A 21888-nucleotide genomic window follows, 5' to 3' on the forward strand; every position below is an offset into this window, starting at 1 on the left:
TTCCTGTCTTTACTCCACCTTGAATTCTGTTTACATTCACACTCCCAAGTACATTTAACTGCTGGATGTAATGAACTGTTAGTTTGTTTCTTGACTGTAGCACAGAAATAGACATCTGTGATTTCTTTTCAACCTCCTTTCTCCATATTTTAATTGGGAGAACTCAGTCACTTTTATTCTTCTAAGTGAATTGTAGAGAGGGAACATCAGTCTCCTTTTATCTATAGAGGCTACCAAACAGGCCTGTGTGATCCATAGGGACTCTCCAAAAAACTTCAGGAAGCATGTGCTTGCCTCATACTAGTAATAGTTCATTCCATTAATTCATTTTCTTTAAGGTTCCTAGGACTATTTCTCATCCCTGTGCCTCATCTCTTAGATTTCAAACCACGACTGTAATACAATCCTGTATGATTTTATTTTTAGGAGTCCATGGGAAAGAGTTCTGATGGGAAGGCTTATGTCATTACTGGAATGTGGAACCCTAATGCACCCATGTTTCTAGTACTTAATGAGGAAACTCCAAAAGGTAGTGGAACCTAATCTGTGTATTTGTCTTACCCAGCAGAGGTTTGGTGTATGCACTTTCTCTTGGCAATCATGGTGCATGTCTAAGTACATGAAACATTATGTTCCAAGAGTCCACTGCTAGGAATTTTTCTGTATAAACGTGCGCAACACTGAGTTGTGAATAATTGTTCATAGAACAGTGTGGTGCTGATTTGGAGATGTTATATTAGTGTTTGAGGCTGATGTGCCTGCTGTCCCTGGTTATCAGGATTTTTGTTTCTAAGCATTTGCAAGTTTTTGTACTCAGCAAAGCATTATGAATGGTGGGCATTGGGGTTCTCCTCCTTCTAGCTGTGAGTTGATTACAAATAGCATTTCATCTCCTGCGTCTCAGGGCAGCTGGCCATGATTCATTCAAGTACTTGTTGAGTAGCAGTTTCTTATTGCTGGAATTTATGTTCTCTGATGGGATTAAAAAACTTGGAATGTAAATCTGGAGTTTGTTTTCTGTCCTGTGGCAGAGCTCATGTCATTTGCTTTAAGGCATATCCAAGTACCTACAACCAGTGTCACTGTTCCTGCTGAGGGATTTTCAAACCACATTATTTCTAGTAGCATGTAACAGAACTCCTTGCACTTCACAGTGTGACCTTATCCTCTGCATGCTCCTTTTATTTGATGGGGATTGTGCACCTTAATGGTGTTTTCTTTGCGTGATGTCTTGCCTGTCTTTAAAACAAGGACGTAATATCTTTGTTTTAGAAGTTATCAGAGTCCCTTGGTACAGTGGTTAATGCACACTTTTATTCTGTGCAACAGGCTTGGAGGGTGTAGAACTCAGGCAACTAAAGCAGGTGCAATAGGATCATTAGTGAAACAGAAAGGATTTTCAATTTGAACAGCAGTTTATAAATTTGAGTAATTTTTCTCATTTCTGTGTTTCAGATAAGCGTGTGTTCATGACTGTGGCTGTGGATATGGTTGTTACTGAAGTAGTGGAGCCAGTCCGGTTTTTGCTGGAGACCGTTGTGCGTGTGTATCCTGCCAATGAACGCTTCTGGTACTTTAGCAGGAAAACCTTCACAGAAACTTTTTATATGAAGCTAAAGCAGGTAATGCCTTTGATTTTTTATTTGGAACATTTGTCTCATGTGTCCTAATTTGGCCTTTATAAAAGTTAGTATAGCACCTGCTCCTCAGCAGTTTGTTTCTTTTAACTGTTTATTTCAGGGACGCTCTAATGCATAAGGATTAAGTACATGTGTATAGTTTTAGTGCCTTTGTGTCATGGTTTAACCCTAACTGGCAAGTAAGGCCCACGCAGCCGCTTGCTCACTCCCCCACGGTGGGATGGAGGAGAGAATCAGCAGAGTCAAAGTGAGAAAACTCGTGGGTTGAGATGGAGACAGTTCAGTAGGGAAAGCAAAATCTGTGTGCTCAAGCAGAGCAAAGTGGGGAATTCATTCACCACTTCCCATGGGCAGGCAGGTGCTCAGCCATCCCTTGGGGAACAGTGTAACACTGGCTTGGGAAGACAGATGCCATCATTCCAAACATCCCCCCTTCTTCCTTCTTTCCCTCACTTACATGCCAGGCATGATGCCATATGGTCTGGAGCATCCCTTAGGTCAGCTGGGGTTGGCTGTCCTGGCTGTGTCCCCTCCCAGCTTTCTGTGCACCTCCAGCCCTTTTGCTGGTGGGGTGGGATGAAGAGTAGCAAAGACCCTAAGTCTGTGTCAGCAGCTGCTGGGCAGAAGCTGAAACTCCCCTGTGTTATCAACCCTATTTCCAGCAGTAGCCCAGAGCACAGCCTCACACCAGCCCCTGTTGAAGGAAGGAACTCTAACCCAGCCAAACCCAGCACATTTTGTAAACTGAATTGTAATGAGTTGTAAGTCATTGGTTTTGTGGGCTTAAACTATTTTTACCTGCTCATTGAATTCTCTTTAATTCTCTACAATCTAACCTCTAAAGCAGGTCCATTTGACTGATAAAACTGGGAAATGACTTTATAATTGTTCATTTTAAAATCAAAGGGCTACTGACATTCACACTATGAAGGCAGATGACTGTAAGAATGTGGCCCATTTAAGACAAAGGAACCTAATGAAGAGGTTTAAGGGAGTGAGGCTGTTATGATTGTAGCTCAAGTCCCTTCTGGTTTTGGCATTGGCTGAGGTACCTACAAGAGATACATCTGCTCAGGGTCACTGTAGAATGATGTGCAGCTGCATCCTCCTGCAGCCACTGCTGACCTGCTTTCTCCAAAGACTTGTGTCCTGGTATTGGCTCAAAAAGTGAAGAGCAGAGGCCAGTTGTACTATGGGCATTGGAACAGTGGTGCATCATCTTTGACTAATGGAACCAAAGAGCAGTGATTCACTGAGCCTAATGGAACTTTTGAATTATAATCTTTTTGTGAGGTGCAGCGATAGGTCTGAAAAAACCAAGTTGTGTTGATGTTACAAGGGAAAATTGCTACTGTGTTTAACACTTAGGGAGTAAATAAATCTCAAGCAGTGTTGTTTCTGTATTTCTTCTAGAGATTAGCATGGCAACTTGTAATTTAAGAAAATCTGAGAAAGCCTACTGTTACATGCAAATAAGAATATCTGCATTTTGACATTAAAGAAAATACATTTAAAAGTATTCTGCTCTCAACAGTTTGATACTTAACTCTAATCAGTTCAGCTTGCCTTTTAAATCACTTGCAACTATACCATTTTTAATTGAGTAATATGGATGCTTTCTTTTTCTCACCCCTTATAGTGTGACAAACATACACGTGCCTCTCTTCCCTGAAGAAACACGTGCATTTCTCCCTGCTGCAAAATTCAGAGCTTGCTCTGCAGATCTTTGGAAAAGGAATATTTTTAGTCTTAGTAATCTTTCTGCAAGATGAGGTCCTGATTGTGGCTGCCAGGATCTCTTTGGGTGACTTGTATCAAGACTTTATTTCACCAGTTCTCAGTTGGACAGTTGCATTGCAGTAGCTGTTCCTGCCAACACCTTTGAAAGATCCTGTAGCCCAGGGCACTGTTGCTCCTTGGGAAATAACTCTGCAGATAACAGTGGGATCATCCATTTGTGAATTTCTTGGGAAAGCAGTTGGGCATTAAGTTGATTCTAGAAAAATCATAACCCTTCTGAGGAAGGATTCAGACACATTTAATAATGTGAACTGAGATGGGTAAGGTGTGGTCGGGTACAAAGAATGATAAAAAAAAGCTGACAGAAATGGAGGTTAATGTGTAATTCAGGATTGTTCTTTGTAGCTATCTTAACTGTATTGCTCATGCACATTTTCATTGTTAGAACATGGTTCTTGTAGTGGTGGGTTTGTGCTTCAGAGAAAACCAATAATTGAATTTTTTATGTTTTATACAGGTGGGTCTTGCAGTTAATCAGAGCCTGTGTAAGGAGCTGAAAACCTGTAATTATTTTACCATACAGCAAAACCCGCAGTATCTCATGCTTTACTCTCTCAAAAATAAAAGTTATAGAAAACAATGGTTAATAACATAAGTGGCATCAATACTTGATTGATTTAACCAAGTGCTTTGTAATTACATAATAATGGTGTTATGTGAGAATAAACCAAGGATAACAGCTCTGATGTTATCCTACTTAATTTTATGAGATGCCTACACCCCAAAATTCATTAAACTGACTTCATGAGAAATTCAGTCAGTAAATCTGGCTGTTAATTGGAGCCTCTGCTTTAAGGAAGTGGGTCTGAATTATTAATCAAAATTAAATGAGGAAAGGTTTCTCACTATAAATAATTTGTATTGTGTCATTTCAAACAGTCCCTGTTTAAGGTGCTCATCTGCATAATTTCACCAGCTGGTTGAAATTGCACGTGTTGGTCAGTAATTCATGTATATCTCCAGTGCAGGTATTGTGAAGCCTTTCAACTTATCATATTTGTTTTTCAGACAAGTTGAGGGTACTCTGACTGAAGCTGTGTTCTTTTTCATGGTTAATTTGATTATTTTAGTATGTCCCAAAAATGACCTTATTTTAACTGCTTAGGCAAGATGCACAAAGAACAAAATAGCACAACATTTTGGGCTGCTTTATTTAATACCATCATTAGTTTGCAGTTCTATACAATTCTCTAAAAATATAGTAATCACTGCATGTCACTGAAAAATAACTCTGTTCATAGCTGTAACTCAGAGGAAAAACTAATCCTCTTTTTATTTTAAAACTTGCAACTGCTTAAACTATAGTTAACTGCTATAGTTGACTGACTTCTTTTCATAAGAAAGTCATAGAAGAATAGGATGGTTTGGGTTCACAGGGACCTTCAAGATTATCTAGTTCCAACTCCCCTTCCATGGGGTTCCATTACATTTCTCCATTGGAAGGAGTGTATTTTAAATTATGTTCTGTGGAAGAAAGAGAAGTCTTCCTGGTTTTTTAGTGAGTAAAGGAGTAAAACGAGTTTTTCACAGTTTAAGGCTTTTCAAAAGGGTGAGGTCTTGTTTCTTCTTTAGTTTCTTTACAAAAAAAAATCTTACCATTATTTTTTTCCCTCCTCAGGCATTCAGTTCCTGTTTCAGTTAGTCCAATATTTTTCTTCTTTGTTCTCTCCTATTTTCTTTAGCTGAGATTTCTCTTCGACTTAATCTCATTATAACTCTCCATTTTAAATTGGAAAGCTTTTTTTATCATCGTTCTGAACAATACTGAAAATGGTTGGTAAGGGGCAGCTTTGGACAGAATGCAGTTTTATTTATATTTTCTATCTGTAAAACTGAGAGAACCAGAGCTGTCAGATACTGCCATCTATTTGTGCTTAGGTAAAGCAGTCTGAGGCAGTCCTGACCAAACTATTGTTTAGCCTTTCATAGCCTAATTTTTCAGCCTAATACATACCCATATTTTGGTTTAGTCTGAAGGAAAAAGCCACACAAGTGCTGGAGATGCAATTTATGAAGTTGTCAGTCTGCAAAGAGAATCTGCCAGAGAGGAAGAATTAGTCACCCCAACAAGTGGAGGAGGGCCTATGTCATCCCAGGAGGATGAGGCAGAGGAAGGTAAGGATAAACGAACATTTACAGTTTCCATGGATAATACTATTATATTTCTGCTGTTAATTTACTCAGTTAATTCTTAATACAACTGCCTTGGAACAAAAGATCACCAGTATTTTTCTATTAGGAGTAATAGTATTTTTACCAAATCATTGTTTGGATGTCTTCTAATAGCAGCAGCAGATGATGGGTGTCCATCTTTCTGTGTGCTTCAAAAGGCATTGCTGAGGCACCCGTGCTCTGCCAGCAAGTTAGAAGATGTTTTTCAAAGGTATTTTCTTCTGGTCAGAAGTCATTTGCCTTGAGAGTGCTGTGCTGCTGAAGAGGACAGCATGAAATTAGGCTTTGAAATGGCAGGTATTAAATGCCTGTTTATAAAGAAAACAAAAAAAAAAATCTCAGACAGACTTGTATGGGGAATTTCCTCATCCTCTGTCTGCTTAATATGTGGCTTGGTTTCCTTCACTTATATCTAGAGCTTATTAAAATATCTCCTGGTTCAGTTGGGGATTGTTGCAGTTCATGAACCCAGTGTATTTGCCTTCTCCTTCCAAAGCTGACGTACCTCAGTATATTTCCCACTGGTTTGGGTTTTTTTTTCTCAGGGGGTGGAATTTTTTGTTTTGTTATGTCCATTTGAAGGCCTTTGGCCTACTGTTGTCTGTTTGTTGTCTGAGGATTAGCCCATAGCATTCAGAATGGGCTTTCCATGTGCCATTTTTGATTTGGATGTCTGACCTACCAGGAATTGTGATCATTTTACCAAGTTATTCTACAGTTTTCTGGCACTGTTCTGTCAATACTGTAAAAAAATATCACTCACTACTGTGGAAAATTCTTCCTTGATTCTTAGTTGTAGGTAAGTATTGGATTTTAGCTTGTGCAATATGAGTCAGAACCCTGGGATTAACACAGGCTGGAGCAGGCAGGTGTGGTTATTCTTACAAGCCAAACTCCCTCACATATCCCAGGTGACAGCAAGTTTGCAAGAAAACCCACATCAGGTGCTCTTTGAACTTAGATCTGATTCCTGAAGGGGAGGGGAATAGACACAGATTTGGAATGTCAGTCCCCTCTTTGTATCAAGTACAACTTCTGAATAGTAAAAATGCTATTTTCTCCAAAGGAATTTTTCTATTCCACTGATGTTTGGGATTGCTTTGCTGTTCAGAGCAAGAATTAGCTCAGATGTGATCTTTGGAACTTGATAAGTGTAGTGTAATTCAGCTGTTGGTCTTTTCATTGCTGGATGTGTGAGTTGTAGAGCCAGATTGATTTCTAAGACTTGTTTCGTAGGGTAAAGTTTAAATTATTAAATTTTTTTTTTTTTCCCAATATTGGTGTTTTTGAGAAGAATACAAGTGTTCCAGAATGTAGTGAATGCAGCACAATTAGGAGTAACATGGATACTGTCCTCTTGGTACTATTACAGAATGGCTTTATGTTATTACAGAGAAAAAGTATTCCACTGGAGTAGGAGCCTAAGTTTAACTTTGGTTTAGCTCCCTAATGCTAGTTTCCATATTTTAAATGTAGATTACTTCCTAAGAGAAGACATTAAAAATATGATGCGCCTCTGTTCTCATGGAAACCACATTTAGAGTTCTGTGCCGAGAAGTTCTTTATCCTGGAGGATATGCAGGTTCAATGAGTCATTTGCAGTTTTTCTAAATAAATCTCTTCATTCTTTTTTTTTTCTTTTTTTTTTCAGGGTACTAATTATGATGATGGAAAAAAACCCCTTGAGTTTACAATGTCTTGTCTTAGCCTTGGAAGAAGGCTTTTTTTTATGATGTTAAGTGCCATAGCTACCTTGCTATATAGTTTCTTTTTACTTTTCTCATTTTTTTAGTTTTTTTTTCTTTTTCCTTGTATGCCCACAGAATATTCTTTAATTGATTTCAAAATCACTATACATTGCATTTTTCTTGTATAAGAATGCACTGTATCTGATTCCTGTGTACTCTGCATGCACACAGCACACTGGGATGTTTTGTGCCATGACTCTATGAATAAAGATGGTCATAAAAAAGAAGGCATTTTCCAATATTCTTTGCTTTTTGTTTTAATTAAAGGCTAAACATGGTACATGCCAGTAATGATTTTAAATAATCCCTATACTAAAGTTAAGCCTAAAATCTTTTAAACAAATGCTTGTAGAAAATGGAGATCATATACTCTCTAAATAACATTCTTAACTTTTAATATTTTTTCTCATTTTAGCTTGATTTTTCATGTGAACAGCTATATACAAATTTTAAGACCTTGCTAAGATTGTGAAATTGTTACTTAGAGATATTTCAGGTCAACCTCACTTTTGTTTTTTAATTACTAATATTGTAATAGATATTTCTGTCAATCCAGTCAGTTACAGTCCCTTGCTTGGAGGTGAGAATTTTAAAAATATATTTAATTTTAATAATCTCTTGTCAAAACCTCGAATGTAAAGTGCACTTTGTCAAAACCTAGAATGTAAAGCGCACTTCTTAATAAGAAGCTTTCTGTTGAATTCTAAACATTTTAAAAAGATGAAAATGTACAATGAGGAAATTGTTACACTTTCTGGAAAGGTTTCAAATTAAGTGGATTTAAGTATCAACTTTTATTAATATGCAGAAAAGTTCACTGTTAATATTTAATCTTGAGTAGAACCTTGTAACAAGGTGCAGAGCACAGTTGGTTGAACTCCTTTTTCTCCTTTCTGGGGCATTCAGAAAGGTGAGAGCATGTCCAGACTGGATGGTGTAGATACTGCAGTATTGAAAAAAGCAAAGCCCAGAGAGCATTTTATTGTTCTGTGGACGATAAAGTGACTGGCTGCACTTGTGAGCTCAAGCACTGGGGGAAATAGCTTTCCAGCAGAAGCATTTAAAGGAGGATGTAGTCCCAGGAATAAATAACAAAGGGAGAAAGGGATGAATAAGTTGGCTGCTTTTAGCATCAGTGCTTGCTCAGATCATATGTGAAATTATGATCTTTCTTTGGCTCTAATATTTGAATGATTTTATTTTTTTTAATGATATGTAACATTTCAGGAGAACACTAGATAACTCCATTTGAGTTTCTTCAGGAGTCAGGAAAAGGTTGGAAGGTTAAGGGTCACTGTAAGCAGGAGCAGTTCTGTTCAAAACCAGAAAATATTCTTTAAGCTGATTGTTACTGAGTTGAAGATACTTCTGCTGAAGCTTTCTGTGGTGCCAGGTGTCTGGTTAGGAGCTCTTTTCCCATCTGTGAGTTTGCTGCAGAGTAAGCACAGAATGTTTAGCAGGTATCCTGAAACAGGTGAAAGGTAATTCAGGTAAAAAATGAGTTGCCTACCAAAAAGAACATGAGCTGTAGGGTGCTTCTGGAACACTCAAATGACTTCCAGGAACACAGAACTGTTTGTTTGCCAAGAGAAGAAATAAACTGAAGTAAAACTTTTGTCTTCCTACTCCCTCTAGCCATCTGAACACTAAGAACAAAAGGAAAGAGACAGACAGTAGAAAAATTACCTTCAGGGGTATGGAATTTCAGTGTGGAGATGGTAGGATTTGACATTGAAAACAGACATAAAAGAATAAGGGACCATGAAAGTTTCAGGAAAATGCTTGGGGTGTTGTGTTGGTGACACAAGAAGAAGGTGTGTACAGTAGGTGGGAGGTGGGCAGTACTAAATGATCGGAGATGATCGGCCAGAGGAAATCAAAATGCTGTGTCAAGTGTTGTGGGTGGGTAGAGGCTGTTTTCAGTATTTAGGAAAGCAAAGGAGTAGAAGAGGTGATGTTTTAGGAGTGAACAGAACTACTGAGACAATATTTAATGATAAAATAGGGTTTATGATGTGAACAAATGAGGGTAATTGTGTGAGAAAAATTTAATCACTAGAGTTGAAATAGTCAACTCTTGCATTTTAATCCAAATTAAAAATAGCTTTATGTACTTCACAGGAACTGTTTGTTATATTAATCCAACACAGAGTAAAGTTGGTAGGTCCTAAATAAGATCAATTAAATCTGTCTTGGAGTCTTTTTGCTATCTCCATAAAAATTAATATCCTAAATTCATGAGGCTGTTTGGCCAGTAGCTATCTCAAGACAAAAACCCTTTCTTAAGTTCCTCAAGAGTTTTAAAATACAGACACTCCTAAGAATAGCATCCAAATGAAAAGAAAATATTCCTGACAAACCTGATGTCATTTTATGGACTCCACTGTCCATAAAATAATCAAAAAATGTTTTCACACCTTACAACTTCACTTGTGTTATTAAAAATCATAAAAGAAATGCACTCAGTTGACTTCTGCAGCTATTATTGTGCTGCCAGGAGGAATGTGATCATGTGGTACCTTCCTTAATATATAAAAAAATACTGAGTGCAGAGGAGTTATTATTTTTAATATAGCAGTTGATAGTTACAGTTGAATTTAGATTTGTTCATGCAAATATGGCCTTTGTGTCACAAGGTGAGTATTTGACATGTTTTGAATTTGAAGCACTTCTATGGGTTGCAGAAGTATTTAATGAAATTGCAAAGTTAAAAATTAAGAGGAAAATTGGGGATTTTTAAAGGTTTTTTGTCTTCCAGGAAGTGGAACATACCCAAGGAGAGTGACTTATCCTTATCTCTTTTATCCCTCTCTTCTTCCTCAGTGTCCACTCAACACTCCTGCATGGTGTTTGTGGCAACACTGTGTGGGTAGGGATTTTTTCTTTGATAAAATTTGTTCCTCACACTTACTTTGTGAGGTTCAAGGCAAAACATAATTCCCTAATTCTGGCCTGCGGTTCATGTTCCAAGGAAATCTGTTGATGCCTTTGTGGAATGATAGAAAAAGATATTTTCAAATAAAGGTAGATTTCAATTCTGTGGGATTATAGTGAACTCTATTTCTTGGATCTCTGGCTTTTAGGGTTTTTTTTGTAACTTCAGACTGTGGTACAGAATAGACACAAAATGAGCATAAAATCGTGTTTTCATCTTCTCTAGAAGAAATCGCAGATTTTTTTGAATTATTTGGATGCTTTATTCATTAGTGGTTGTCTTTCCTTGTCTATCTATAATCAGTATGAAAGCAGTTTGAAATAGGATTTGCAATCCTACTAGCTTATTAGGAGTTCAAACTTCATACTGCTGAAGGATCTGTTCAGGTTTTCAGTCATCAATTTTGGGCGGCCTCAAGCTGCCACTGCTTAGATAATTGCACATTTCATACAACAAAAAATTCCCCACTTTTGTATAAAGGTTATTAAAAGGACTGTTCTCAACCAACAGTTCCCCTAAGCTCAGCATGAGATCCTTCTCTTTTTTTGGTCATTATCTTTCTGGTATTTTGTAAGTGCTTTCTAATCTAAGTCCCTGGCATACCACTTTAATGTCAGGCAGTACATAACTTTTAAGTGTTTCTAACACTGATATTTGTTTATTGTCATTGATTATATCAAAGATGGAAGTAGATTTTAATCTACAAATTCATAAATTACTAATGCATTGCTTTAGAGTTGTGACAACACCTCCAATTTTGTTTCCTTGCCTGTTCTCCGAGATGTCAGTGATCAGACAGCACGGTACGTGTGGAACATGTTTGTGTTTACAAGACTACCTCCACTGTGCAGCATTTAGTTGGCTTTGTCATCTGTGTGGGTGCAAAACTACTGAACTGAAGCAATAATTCTTCTTCACTTTCTTTCATGTAGCTTTTAGCATTTGTACATCAAATTTAGAGATGTCATGGTGGCTCAATTTTATGTGCAATACACCAGGGGAGGATCATCTCTTGGATGCCCAGTTAAGGTTTATTTTTGGGACATTTTAAAATAATTCTCATTCCATATGACAGCGATGCAGGGCCTGTGTTGAAAGTCTATGACATAGAACAAAGTTTTAAAGGTAGGGCATAGCAGATATATATAAGGATATAAGATAGGGTTTAAAAGGCAGAATTTGTTGTGTTAAAAAGGAAAAGGTCATTTTGGCTGGCCACTGCATGCAACCAAAAGGACAGGACTACTCTTGAGCACAAGTGTGGGTCCTTTGAGAGATTTTTGCAGTCCTTAACATGTGAAAAAAGTGCATTATGATATGCAGTGAGGGAAAGGCAGAGGTCATCCAGCTGTGTGCTGTGCCACCATCTCTGTGTTTATCAAATATAGGGTTTGGGATTACATAAAGAAGCAATTAAATTTGCAGCCTTTTTGCAAGGTAATAAAAATTTTGTGATTTGTCAGCATTAGGTTTCACTTGAATGATTCTAAGTGAAAAACGTGTATCGTATAATTCATAAAAAGGAATGAGAATCAAAATAGTGGCTTTTTTCTGTTACTGGTTTGGTTTTAGTAAAAAAATCTGTTACCTTTATTTTTTGGTTTTGCTCTCTTCACGTGTACTTCAGTAGCTATCAAATTAATTTTTCAATTTAGCTATGTAATTAACGTAAGCAGAAGGTTCTTGTGAGCATGATTTACAAAATATCAATATTGATCTAGTACCAATATCAGTCTATTAACGGGCAAAGACTCTAGCAGTTTAAGGTTAGAAAGTTTATTTTATAAAATTTATATTTTATTTATATAAATTTAGATTATTTATTTTATAGTTATGTTTATTTATGGGAACTGGGCAAGTGTGAGGGTTGACAAAAGATTCCAGTGTCTGTTTATTTACAAAAGTATTGAATATCCAAAATACTAATACATATTCATAATGCTAACACCTCCCATTCCCCACTTCGTATTAAAATGCATGGTAATGAGTTTAAAAAGTTATGCCTGCATGGTTGGCTCCCTCTTTTGAGGAGGGGGTCGTTTTGATGAGGAGGGGTTGTCAAGAGATGAAGGAAAATCGCTCTTCCTCACTCTGACCTTTCTACCTTTGCAATGGTTGACATTACAAATGACATTTGGTAGAACTCTAATTTCCTCCCTTTGTGACTTTTAAATGGGTTTCCAGATGTAAGGGCTGTGTTCTTCTTAAGCTTATTTATCAATTTCTCTTTTCTCATTATAAGCACAGCTAAACAAACATACAATGGCAAGTAATTTTTTACCTAAGTCCAAGATTCATTATCTCAAATACTGCTTCTAACCTAATCATTAACTCTAATTCCAGCAAGGCCTATCTCTAGCTAAGATCTTTAACTTTTCTAAAATATTTAATTCTTTTAAAATTAGTGACTCAAGCAGAATTCAGTGCAAGTTGTCTCTGTTCAGATTCATTAAACTGTATTTTTTTCCCCTTAATTTTTCCTCTTCCCTCTAAATAAGAAAATATACTGAGGATTGTCATTTCATAAATCAGTTATTTGGAAGGCATTTGAAAATCCTGTGTTCATCATTATTTCATAATGCACTAAAAGTTGGACATCTCTGAAAATCTGCCTTATTTAATACAAGAATGACTTTCATGACTTAAAATCTGTTTCACTTTTATCCTCACTGGCAGAACTATAGCTCATGTTCTATAATTCCCTGTTACCTTATAAATGAAAATCTTTTCTTTTTTGTGGCCTTTCTCATGATCCTCTTTTATCTTGTATGTATGGAAAGGTTCCATGGCAGTAATGCTCTATCTTGTGCCCTGATAATATGCTGTCAACTTCAGCTCCTCCTTCAGTTTTGTTCTTCTCTTACATAAAAATCAAACTATTCATATTTGAATTATTCCAATTCTATTCCCACCCATCTTAAAGACCTGATTTCCTTTTCCTTCAGACTGCTCCACCTATATTGTTTTTCAGTTCCACCTACTCTTTTTATTTCAAGTGTGACAGCTTCTCAATTAAAATACATTAAATATCTTTTTTTCTCCTTCACATCACAGCTCATATCCCACCTGTTCATTTTTTTATCTGCTTTATTCATGCTTTACTACTAATTTGAGGAGGTACTTCTTTATTTTAGGAGTTACTTCACTTATTTTCTTCTATGCTCAGCGTCTCTGAAACAACTCTGCTGTTTTCCACCTTGTTTCCATTTTGTTAACTGAAAAAGGAGTTTGACTTCTGAGGTATTGTTGTATTTCAGATGAACTAGTAGAATTTCCTGAGGAAGAACTGAACCACTCAGAAAAGCTGCTCTATAGCTATATAACGGGTGTAAAACATGGATGAGGGGAGCATTGTTTAAAGCCAAATTTCGAAGTGTGATGCAAAAAATTGGCCCACTGAAAAAAAATAACCCTCCCAAACCAAACAAACAAAAAAATCCTTTCACTGTAAAACTGGGAAGATGAAAAATGAAATTCAAGCACATTAAATACCTCAATTTCGTTGGTACGAGTCCTTCACCAGGATTTATTTCCTCAAGTCAGAAATGGGAAAGCCAAGAAACAAAGTTGAGCCTGTTAATCCCTGATGAGAGAGAGGAACCTCTATGCTGTCTGACTTTGCTCTGAGTTGGTTTCCCATAGTATTTTGTTACAGAACAAAATACTTTGCCTAACCCTGTCAGTGCTGTTATTGGGGTTACCCTCTGAGCATGACCTCTATTTGATACCCTGGACTATCAAAAAAAGAGATGGGAAAGAAGAGGCCAACATTCTGTATTCTGCTGTGTATGACTTTTTCCTGTGGGGTGTTTGTTTATGCTAGCTACTGTGTGTGTAATTCTTCTGGTTTGAAAACTGGATGCCTCAGTATTTTCTTTGAACATCTCTCATCAAGAAAAAATACAGACTGGAGGAGAAGATGGGAAATGAGCAGAAGTGTGGAGAATTTGTCCTTTGAGGAAATAAGTATTCTAGAGAAGAAACAATAAAGGCGATAGGTTTTATTTTTTTGTTTTTATTTTTTTAGTAAGTGGGATGTGCTAAAATTGTTTAAGAGGAAAAAAAAGTAATCGTCATAAATTGCAGGTTAGGCTTGAGCTGAGAAGCAGTCAAAAGAGCAGTAGAGTCCTTGGAATGAACTGACAAAATTATGTATAGCCATAGACTACCAATCTTATTTTCTATTAGATTCGCTCTTTTCTAGCTTGTTCTTGAGTGTTCCTGCAGGTTTTTGAGAGTGATGGCTTTTTACACATTTGCTTGTCTGTAGGTACAATCACAAAACAGACTACATGCAAAATCTGGTATCCAGGGATCCTCTGTGGGATACCTGTGCAAGCTTCTGTATTCATCTCGTGCAAATGGCAAATACCCAAAAGAAGCAAGTGTGAGAAGAAAGTTCTAGTTCAATCAATCTACCTCAATCTATGGGACTGGTTATGGAGCAAATACTCCTGAAAGTAGTTTCTAAACATGCAAATGTCCAATGTCTTCATTGGGAACCCCCAGAATAGATTTATGAGGGACAAATCCTCGTGACCAATCTCATCACTTTCTGTGACAAGGTGACTGTGCTGTGAGCAAGGGACAGGCAGTGGGTGCTGTACACCTTGGTTTTAGCAGAGACTCCAACACTGTATCCCATAGTGTCCTTATCATTAAATCAATGAGGTAGGGACTGGACAAGGTGAAAATGATGTGGTTAGAAGGTTGGTTTGACTGCTGGGATGAAAGAATCAATAAATGGTGTGAAGTCTGGCTGGCAGCCAGCAAGCAGTGATGTTTTTCAGTGTTGGGATCAGTGCTGTTAAATTTCTTTATTAATCACCCATGTGACAAGACCAAGTGCACCTCCAGTAGGTGTGGGGACAGCAGCAAATTGAGGGGAGTTTTCAGTGCTCTGGATGACAGGGCTTCTACTCAGAGGGACCTGGACAGGCTGGAGAAAGGCACTAGCAAGACCTTGTGAAGTTCAGTGAAGGCAAGTGCTGGGTCCTGTATCAATGACAGAACAGCCCCCCGAGACAAGATGGGCTGAACACAAACAAGATAAAAAGTGACTTTTTCAGAAAAGTATTTGGAGATCCCAGCAGACAAAATTTTGGAAACAACTCACCAGTACATCATGATAGCAAAGGCAGCTGAGCACAGCGTGGGCTGTTTGCAGGAGTCCAGGCAGCAGGTCCAGGGAAGGATGAGTCCCCTCTGTTCAGCACCGTGTTTACAGTGCAGCCAGGTTTGGGCTCCCCGGTGCAGGACTCACACAGACACTCTGGAGCATGTCCAGTGGCCAGGCTGGCCAGATGGCAGCAGCACATGGTGTACAATGAGAGGTTTAAGGGAACTGTGTTTGGTTTAGGTTGGAGAGGAAAATGCATTGCTGTCTACATCTGCTGCATCAAAGCAGTGAGTGAAGATGGAGCCAGACTCTTCTCAGAGGTGCCTGGTAACAGGCTGAGACAACAGGCACAAGAGACACAGGTTGGAACCCCTGAAATTCTGGTTAGCTAAATGGGTGTTTTTGGTGGGTTGGTGTTATGATCCTGATTAACATAGAAGAGCAAGGAAAACCAAGTGTCTGGAAATTAAATGGATTGAACCCAGAAAGGTTTGAAATGCACCCCAAAACTTGATTAGAAACAAATGAGGTTAGATGTTTGTGCCAAAAAACTTGATTATTTTATTTAATAGTAAAAGAGGCAAAGAGAAAAAAAGAAATGGAAGAGGTTTGCAAGGGTGGGGAGATAGGGAGAGAGTGACAGGGTTTACATAGGAACATATCACCCTTCTGATATGTCTCGAGGCTCCCCTTCATCCGGTCTTCTTCATGGTGAGGGTCCCTCACCACCCTGTGCCAAAAAGTATAGAATCTGATGGATTAATTTACCTTTGGGCCAGGTGGGAGCATCCACACGTCTCCCCTGGGGTGGGCAAGTTTGACACTGTCCCTTGCAACACTGCAGATCTGTTGCATCATCTGCTCTGTTGCAGGTCTGGGGACACACTGGGGGTGCCTTTGATGGCCCCTGACACCCCCTCTGCTGTTCCTCCCATGGATGTGGCTGTTTTGGGGTGAAGGGCCCCTTGGCTGAGCTGCTCTGCACAGCACTCACTGCCTCAGACCAGAGGCTTTTTCTCTACACACCCAAAGCCTCTCCTTCCTCCCACAGTCTGGTGTGGAGGGTCTGTGAGACTCTGGCAGCTGATAACCCCAGGGCTGGCATCTCCATCCCTGAGGTGCTAAGCTTGATCCCTCTGTGAATGAATTCTTCTTCCCCAGTCCCAACCTGAGTCACTTTATCTTCATCAATGTGCAGTGCAGGGTGCTGTTCAGGGTCTGCTGGTCTTTTGCTTATGTTTTTATACAGTTTTGCCGTAATAGGCAGAAGTCCTTCATGAAGATGTTTAAGCCATAAATTATAATATTTCAGTCTCTGAAAGTTGGTTGGCTTGTTTGTTTTTAACAAACACTGATGACCACATCAGTGTGGTCAAGTAGTGCATCAGGTTGTCCAGAGAGATTTTACAATCTCCTTTCTTGAAGGTGTTCAAGACTAACCTCATATTGTGGTTTAACCCTGGCTGGCAACTCAAGCCCACACAGCTGCTCGTGGTACTCTTCCATGGTGAGGTGGAGGAGAGTCAGAAGGGTAGAAGTGAGAAAACTCGTGGGTTGAGATGAAGACAGTTCAGTAGGGGAAGCAAAAGCCGTGTACTCAAGCAAAGCAAAATGGGGAATTCATTCATCACTTCCCATGGGCAGGCAGGTGCTCAGCCATCCCCTGGGAAACGGCTCCATCATGTGTAACAGTGGCTTGGGAAGATGAATGGCATCACACTAAAGTTCCTGTCCTCGTTTTCCTTCCTGCTCTACATGCTGAGCATGATGCCCTATGGTCTGGAGCATCCCTTGGGTCAGTTGGGGTCATCTGTTGTGGCTGTGTCTCCTCCCAAACTCCTGTGCACTGCCAGCCCTTTTAGTGCTCCCAGCCAACCCCAGCACACCTTTCACTCAGGTCCTGGCGTGACCTGATCTGACTAGAGCTTGGAGTGGATCAGACTAGCTGATCTCCAGAGATCTCTTCCAGCCCAAAGTATTATGCCATGCTGATACCATACAGAGCAATGCCTGCTGTGGGAGTCTGATCCTTCAGGCTTGCTTTAAAAAGGCTCTAAATTCAGGAAATTGATTCATGAAGAATGACCTTTTTGTGAGTTTTGTGAATCATGTTGCAATTCAAAACAAAACAGAAAACCTTTGAGACTTACTGTTCCCTGGGGGTTGTCTTAAAGCCTGTTTATGTGTATGTGCATTCACAACCCCAAGGTTTGCTCCCTTGAGATGTCTTCCATTGTCCACCTGCTCTGAAAAAGTTTAAGTTTTATTGCCCAGTCAATGGCTCTGGGAGATAGGGCAAATACAGGAGGAAGGAGAAATACACAGAATGTTTAGAAGAATGGATCTGTGGCTTTCCCAGCAGAATAAGGGTGGATTAAATCATGCTTTGGCAAATTCTTCTGGCTTATAGATGCTATGGAATGTGGAAAAAATTGTGTAGAAATACTCAGAGAAAAACATCTACGGTTAAATATCCCTCCCATGGCATCTTTTTTTTTTTCTTAGCTTATACCTTAATGCTTTAAGAGGTTAGAATATGTAATTACTCTTTAGAATGGAAACAAAGTAGAGGTCTTTAAGGCTGTTTATTCTCTTCTCTTTGCCCTGTTCTATTTTGAAGTTTGATGCTAGCGTCTTTTGAAAGGGAGCATATGGCATTTCTAATTAAGGCCCGAGATTTTCTGACATATAACTGAATAATACATTTCAAACACTGCCAAGCCTTCCAGATGAAAGAATTTTCTGGCTGAAGCACTGGAATGTATGTGCTGTGTAACCCTGGTCTCCTTTAGAACTTCGAAGAATTCTTCCCAGAATACCAGTGCAGTGAGAAATCAAGGGGTTTGTTTCTTTAGGCTGATGTCAGTATTCCTTGGCAAGCTTGGGTTTGGATCTGATAAGAGCTACTGTGCTTTGTTGCTCAGAGGATTCGGTGTAGCTACATTCTGAAACGTTTTGGTATGCCAGGGGATTTTAGTCATCTTTATCAGATTTCATTCCAGGCTGCAGGGTTTGTTTGTGTGTATTTTCAACATTAACTCTTGTAGAGATGTGCTGTAGCTCTTCAGTCTCTCCAAAGAAATTCTAATCTCTTCCTTTCAGCATCTGGTGCCAAATTTTCTTCTTTTACTTGGAATGCATAAAAGCTTTCTGAAATTGTGGTTTGTGATAAATTCCTGATGTGATCTGATTTTCTTGAGATTCTTAATACATACCAGTATCATTAATATGTACCTTGTATCTCTGAATGGTAAATGGGCAAATCTCAGAGCTTTCCTCAGATTTTTTTTCTTCTTTCCATGGGAAGTAGAAAGGACTGCATTTATTGTTGGTCCCTCTGACACAGTTGTGCAAATCAGAAGAGGAGGGAATTAAGCAAAAGTAATGCATTTGGTTCCTTTTTTTTTTCGTTAGTTATTGCCATGTCTGTGTGGTAAGTGAGGAAATTGGCCTTTACACTATTTTTGGTAATTTTTAGGGGGAAGTTGAGTCTTTGAATACATTTTTTTCCCCTCAGGACACAATTGATTCCTTTAGTTACTGGGAAATCTGTCACTGTGATATAAAATTTTAGTTAAAATTATAAACTTGGGGGTTTTAGATCTTCATATTTCCATCTTTAGGTCTAGTGAATACATGCAAAAGATTGGGAAATCTTGAAATGAAATTTTTTGTAGATTTGTGATGCAGGTGGGTAGTTATTTTGTTTGGATTATTTTTAATTGTAATGGGGAAATATTTAAATGGAGGTTGGGCTGGTATTTGGGAACTGTAAAGCTGTGTAAACAGGTTCCAAGCTGAAGCTTTTCACCAATGTAGTGTTCATTTTGAAACACAGAGATTTCTGATATGCTTCTCTCAGGGCAGTGTTTTTGCTGTTAATTGTCCTTGAAATACAGCATATGCTATCTTTGTCTTCACAGCTCACTGTCAAATTCAAACATTGATGATATTTTATTAATGACTTGTATTTGACAGCTGCTACGAATATAAATTAGAAATCTGTAATTGAATGATAAGGATGAAGAGTTAACAGGGTAATTGCACAAGTACTGAAGATCCTCTTCTACCTCAGCTGTGTTGTTGACATAAAGCTGGAGTTGAAGTGTTTAATGCACCTGAGGGAATGCAGGATATTAGATCAGCAACAAGATGTGACAGAGCTGTGTGGAACAGCCTATTAAAGGGATTTGGGGGGCAGATGTAGCTTTGGTGGTTTTTTTTTTTGTTACATTTTAACTTCTGGAGATGGTTCAGATCATAGGAAAGAGCAGCTTGGAGCCCTTTAACATGAAACTGTCCATGTCTTCTGCAGCCTCTGAGGATAGCTGGTTGCCCAGAGAAGCTGTGGCTGCCCAGTCCCTGGAAATGTTCTAGGCCAGACTGGACAGGGTTTGGAGCAACCTGGGCTAGTGAAAGGTATCCATGCCCATGGCAGGGGACTTGGAACTGGATGAGCTCTAGGGACCCTTCCAACACAAACTGATCTGGGATTCTGTGATGATGATAAGACAGCTGTTGCTGTGTCTCTTTTTGGCTTGTGTTTCCTACTAAAGACACAGAAAGCTGGAGCCTGTCAGCATCTGGTGGTGCTGAAGTTGCACTTGTTTAATTCTTATCAATATTTTATTCAGATAAAACTGGAAAAAGTCCAAATAACTGCAAGACCATATCTGCATAAGGACTTGCCATATGGAGTTAGACTGTCCAGCTTACTTTGGGCAGCTGCACAGGCTTGTGAGACACTTGGAATCCTAATGAACACTTGGATTGGATGGTTTTTTGAGCATGCTATTCCAGGCCAATATCATCCCTTCTGGGTTTGAATGTTACTTATATAATGGCATATATCCTTCCCTATTCTTAATAGTTACGAGCTTTCACTTGAAGCAGTCCTCTCTGTTCCATGCACTATGACCTTTAATGTCACACTTGTTTTTCTTCTGCTCATCCATGAACTTACTTCAGTGAAAAAAAATATTTTTTTTGGCTCAGAGAAGGCTTCCTGAGCTCAGGGTACCACAGAACAGCCAAAGGGACATGGTGTAAAGAAGTAGCATTATCTCCTATGCTTTAACAGAGACTTCTGTTTATGTGAAGTCTGGAGTGGATGTGACTTTTAGGTAACACTGTGAAATTTCATTAAATGGAGAGTTGACAGCCTTGAAATTTTTCTCACATAATGCTTTTCTAGGTCCCAGTCCTTTCTCTGGTAACACTGCTGTGAGTTATTCCCTAGTCCTGTTCTTTCAAACTTTATGATAACTTTATTATGGTAAAGTCTGCTAAACATTCTTTAGGATCTCATTAAAATTTTGATCTTTTTATGCTATTAAAACTGATACATGAGAAAAAAATTGTCTGAGACCTGTATGTATGCATGTCTAGTGTCTGTGCTCTTGGGTAAACCTGTGTGTACTTTTGTTTTCTTGTTTTCTCTTTCTTTTTACAGAGAGTGATAATGAACTCTCCAGTGGCACTGGTGATGTGTCAAAGGATTGTCCTGAGAAGATTTTGTATTCCTGGGGAGAGTTACTGGGGAGATGGTAATGCTTAATTTCTTACATTAGATTTTAGATATTAACCTTTCATTTGGTTTATGACACTCTATGCTCCTGAGGAGGATGTTTGAAATTCTTCAGCTTACACAGTTTAAAAAAGAAAATGCAAGACACATTAAAGTGTAGTTTTTAAACTTAATTGAAAGGGGACTGGTAGAGATAACTTGGAGCTTTTTTGACAAATCTTTTCCATAGCATTTGCACAAGTCTCGTTTTGTTTGGTGTTTGAGAGTGTATTTGTGCTCACACAGCAGGTTTGAGTCTTCACAGGCAGAACTTTCTGGTCATTTGTGGCTGGCTGTTAAATCCTCTGAATCTCAGTGCCAGGATAGGACAGACACAGCAACTCCCATGTGTCCCATCTAAGTCCTGCATGCCAGCTTGTGTACATTTAATTTGTTTAGAAGCACTTTTTTTTTTTTTCCTCTTTTTGTTAATGTGCTGCATGTAAGCACTCAAAAAGGAATCTAGAAAGACTGTGGATCCTCACTGAAACACTTCCTGTTGGTGAATAGAATGAAGAGTATTTGTAAGCCCAGACTATGTTCTCAACAGTGTTATTTCTGTTGTTTAATTAAGTGCTTCTGTAGCAGTGCATACTGTGCCAAGAGAGGAAAAATCTGTCTGTTTGCTGCCTTAGAGAGACCTGAGCAAGTGCCAGAACCACTTACTTGGTTTTCCCTGTGTAAGTAACAGCTCCTGCTGCTGGAGACAAAAATAATTAGAGGCCCTTAATCTGGAATGGACTGTTTCCTTTTCCTAACTCCAAAAAGAGAGATGAACAACATTTTAAGGATTTATTTGGACAATTCCTCCCTTTACTTGGCTACTGGGTAGCTTTGGAGAAACAGCCTCTTACTGCTGACCTCATCTGTATGGTGATCTCACACAAAGGTTTCTGGATGAAGCATCA

The 21888-nt window shown here is 38.7% G+C and overlaps 1 protein-coding gene across 4 annotated transcripts in view; it reads left to right on the forward strand.

Annotated features, from left to right (window-relative positions):
- Positions 1 to 21888, forward strand: part of RABGAP1L (RAB GTPase activating protein 1 like) — a 229893-nt gene that overhangs the window by 32307 nt on the left and 175698 nt on the right. For all 4 annotated transcript variants that reach the window (XM_058843200.1, XM_058843202.1, XM_058843199.1 and 1 more), the window contains 4 exons: positions 427 to 529; positions 1456 to 1622; positions 5411 to 5555; positions 20867 to 20960. In XM_058843200.1, coding sequence (XP_058699183.1) covers positions 427 to 529; positions 1456 to 1622; positions 5411 to 5555; positions 20867 to 20960 — 509 coding nt within the window. The remainder of the gene's footprint in view (positions 1 to 426; positions 530 to 1455; positions 1623 to 5410; positions 5556 to 20866; positions 20961 to 21888) is intronic.

The sequence above is a fragment of the Poecile atricapillus genome, chromosome 7 (genome assembly GCF_030490865.1).
Source record: "Poecile atricapillus isolate bPoeAtr1 chromosome 7, bPoeAtr1.hap1, whole genome shotgun sequence".
Lineage (NCBI taxonomy): Eukaryota > Metazoa > Chordata > Aves > Passeriformes > Paridae > Poecile > Poecile atricapillus.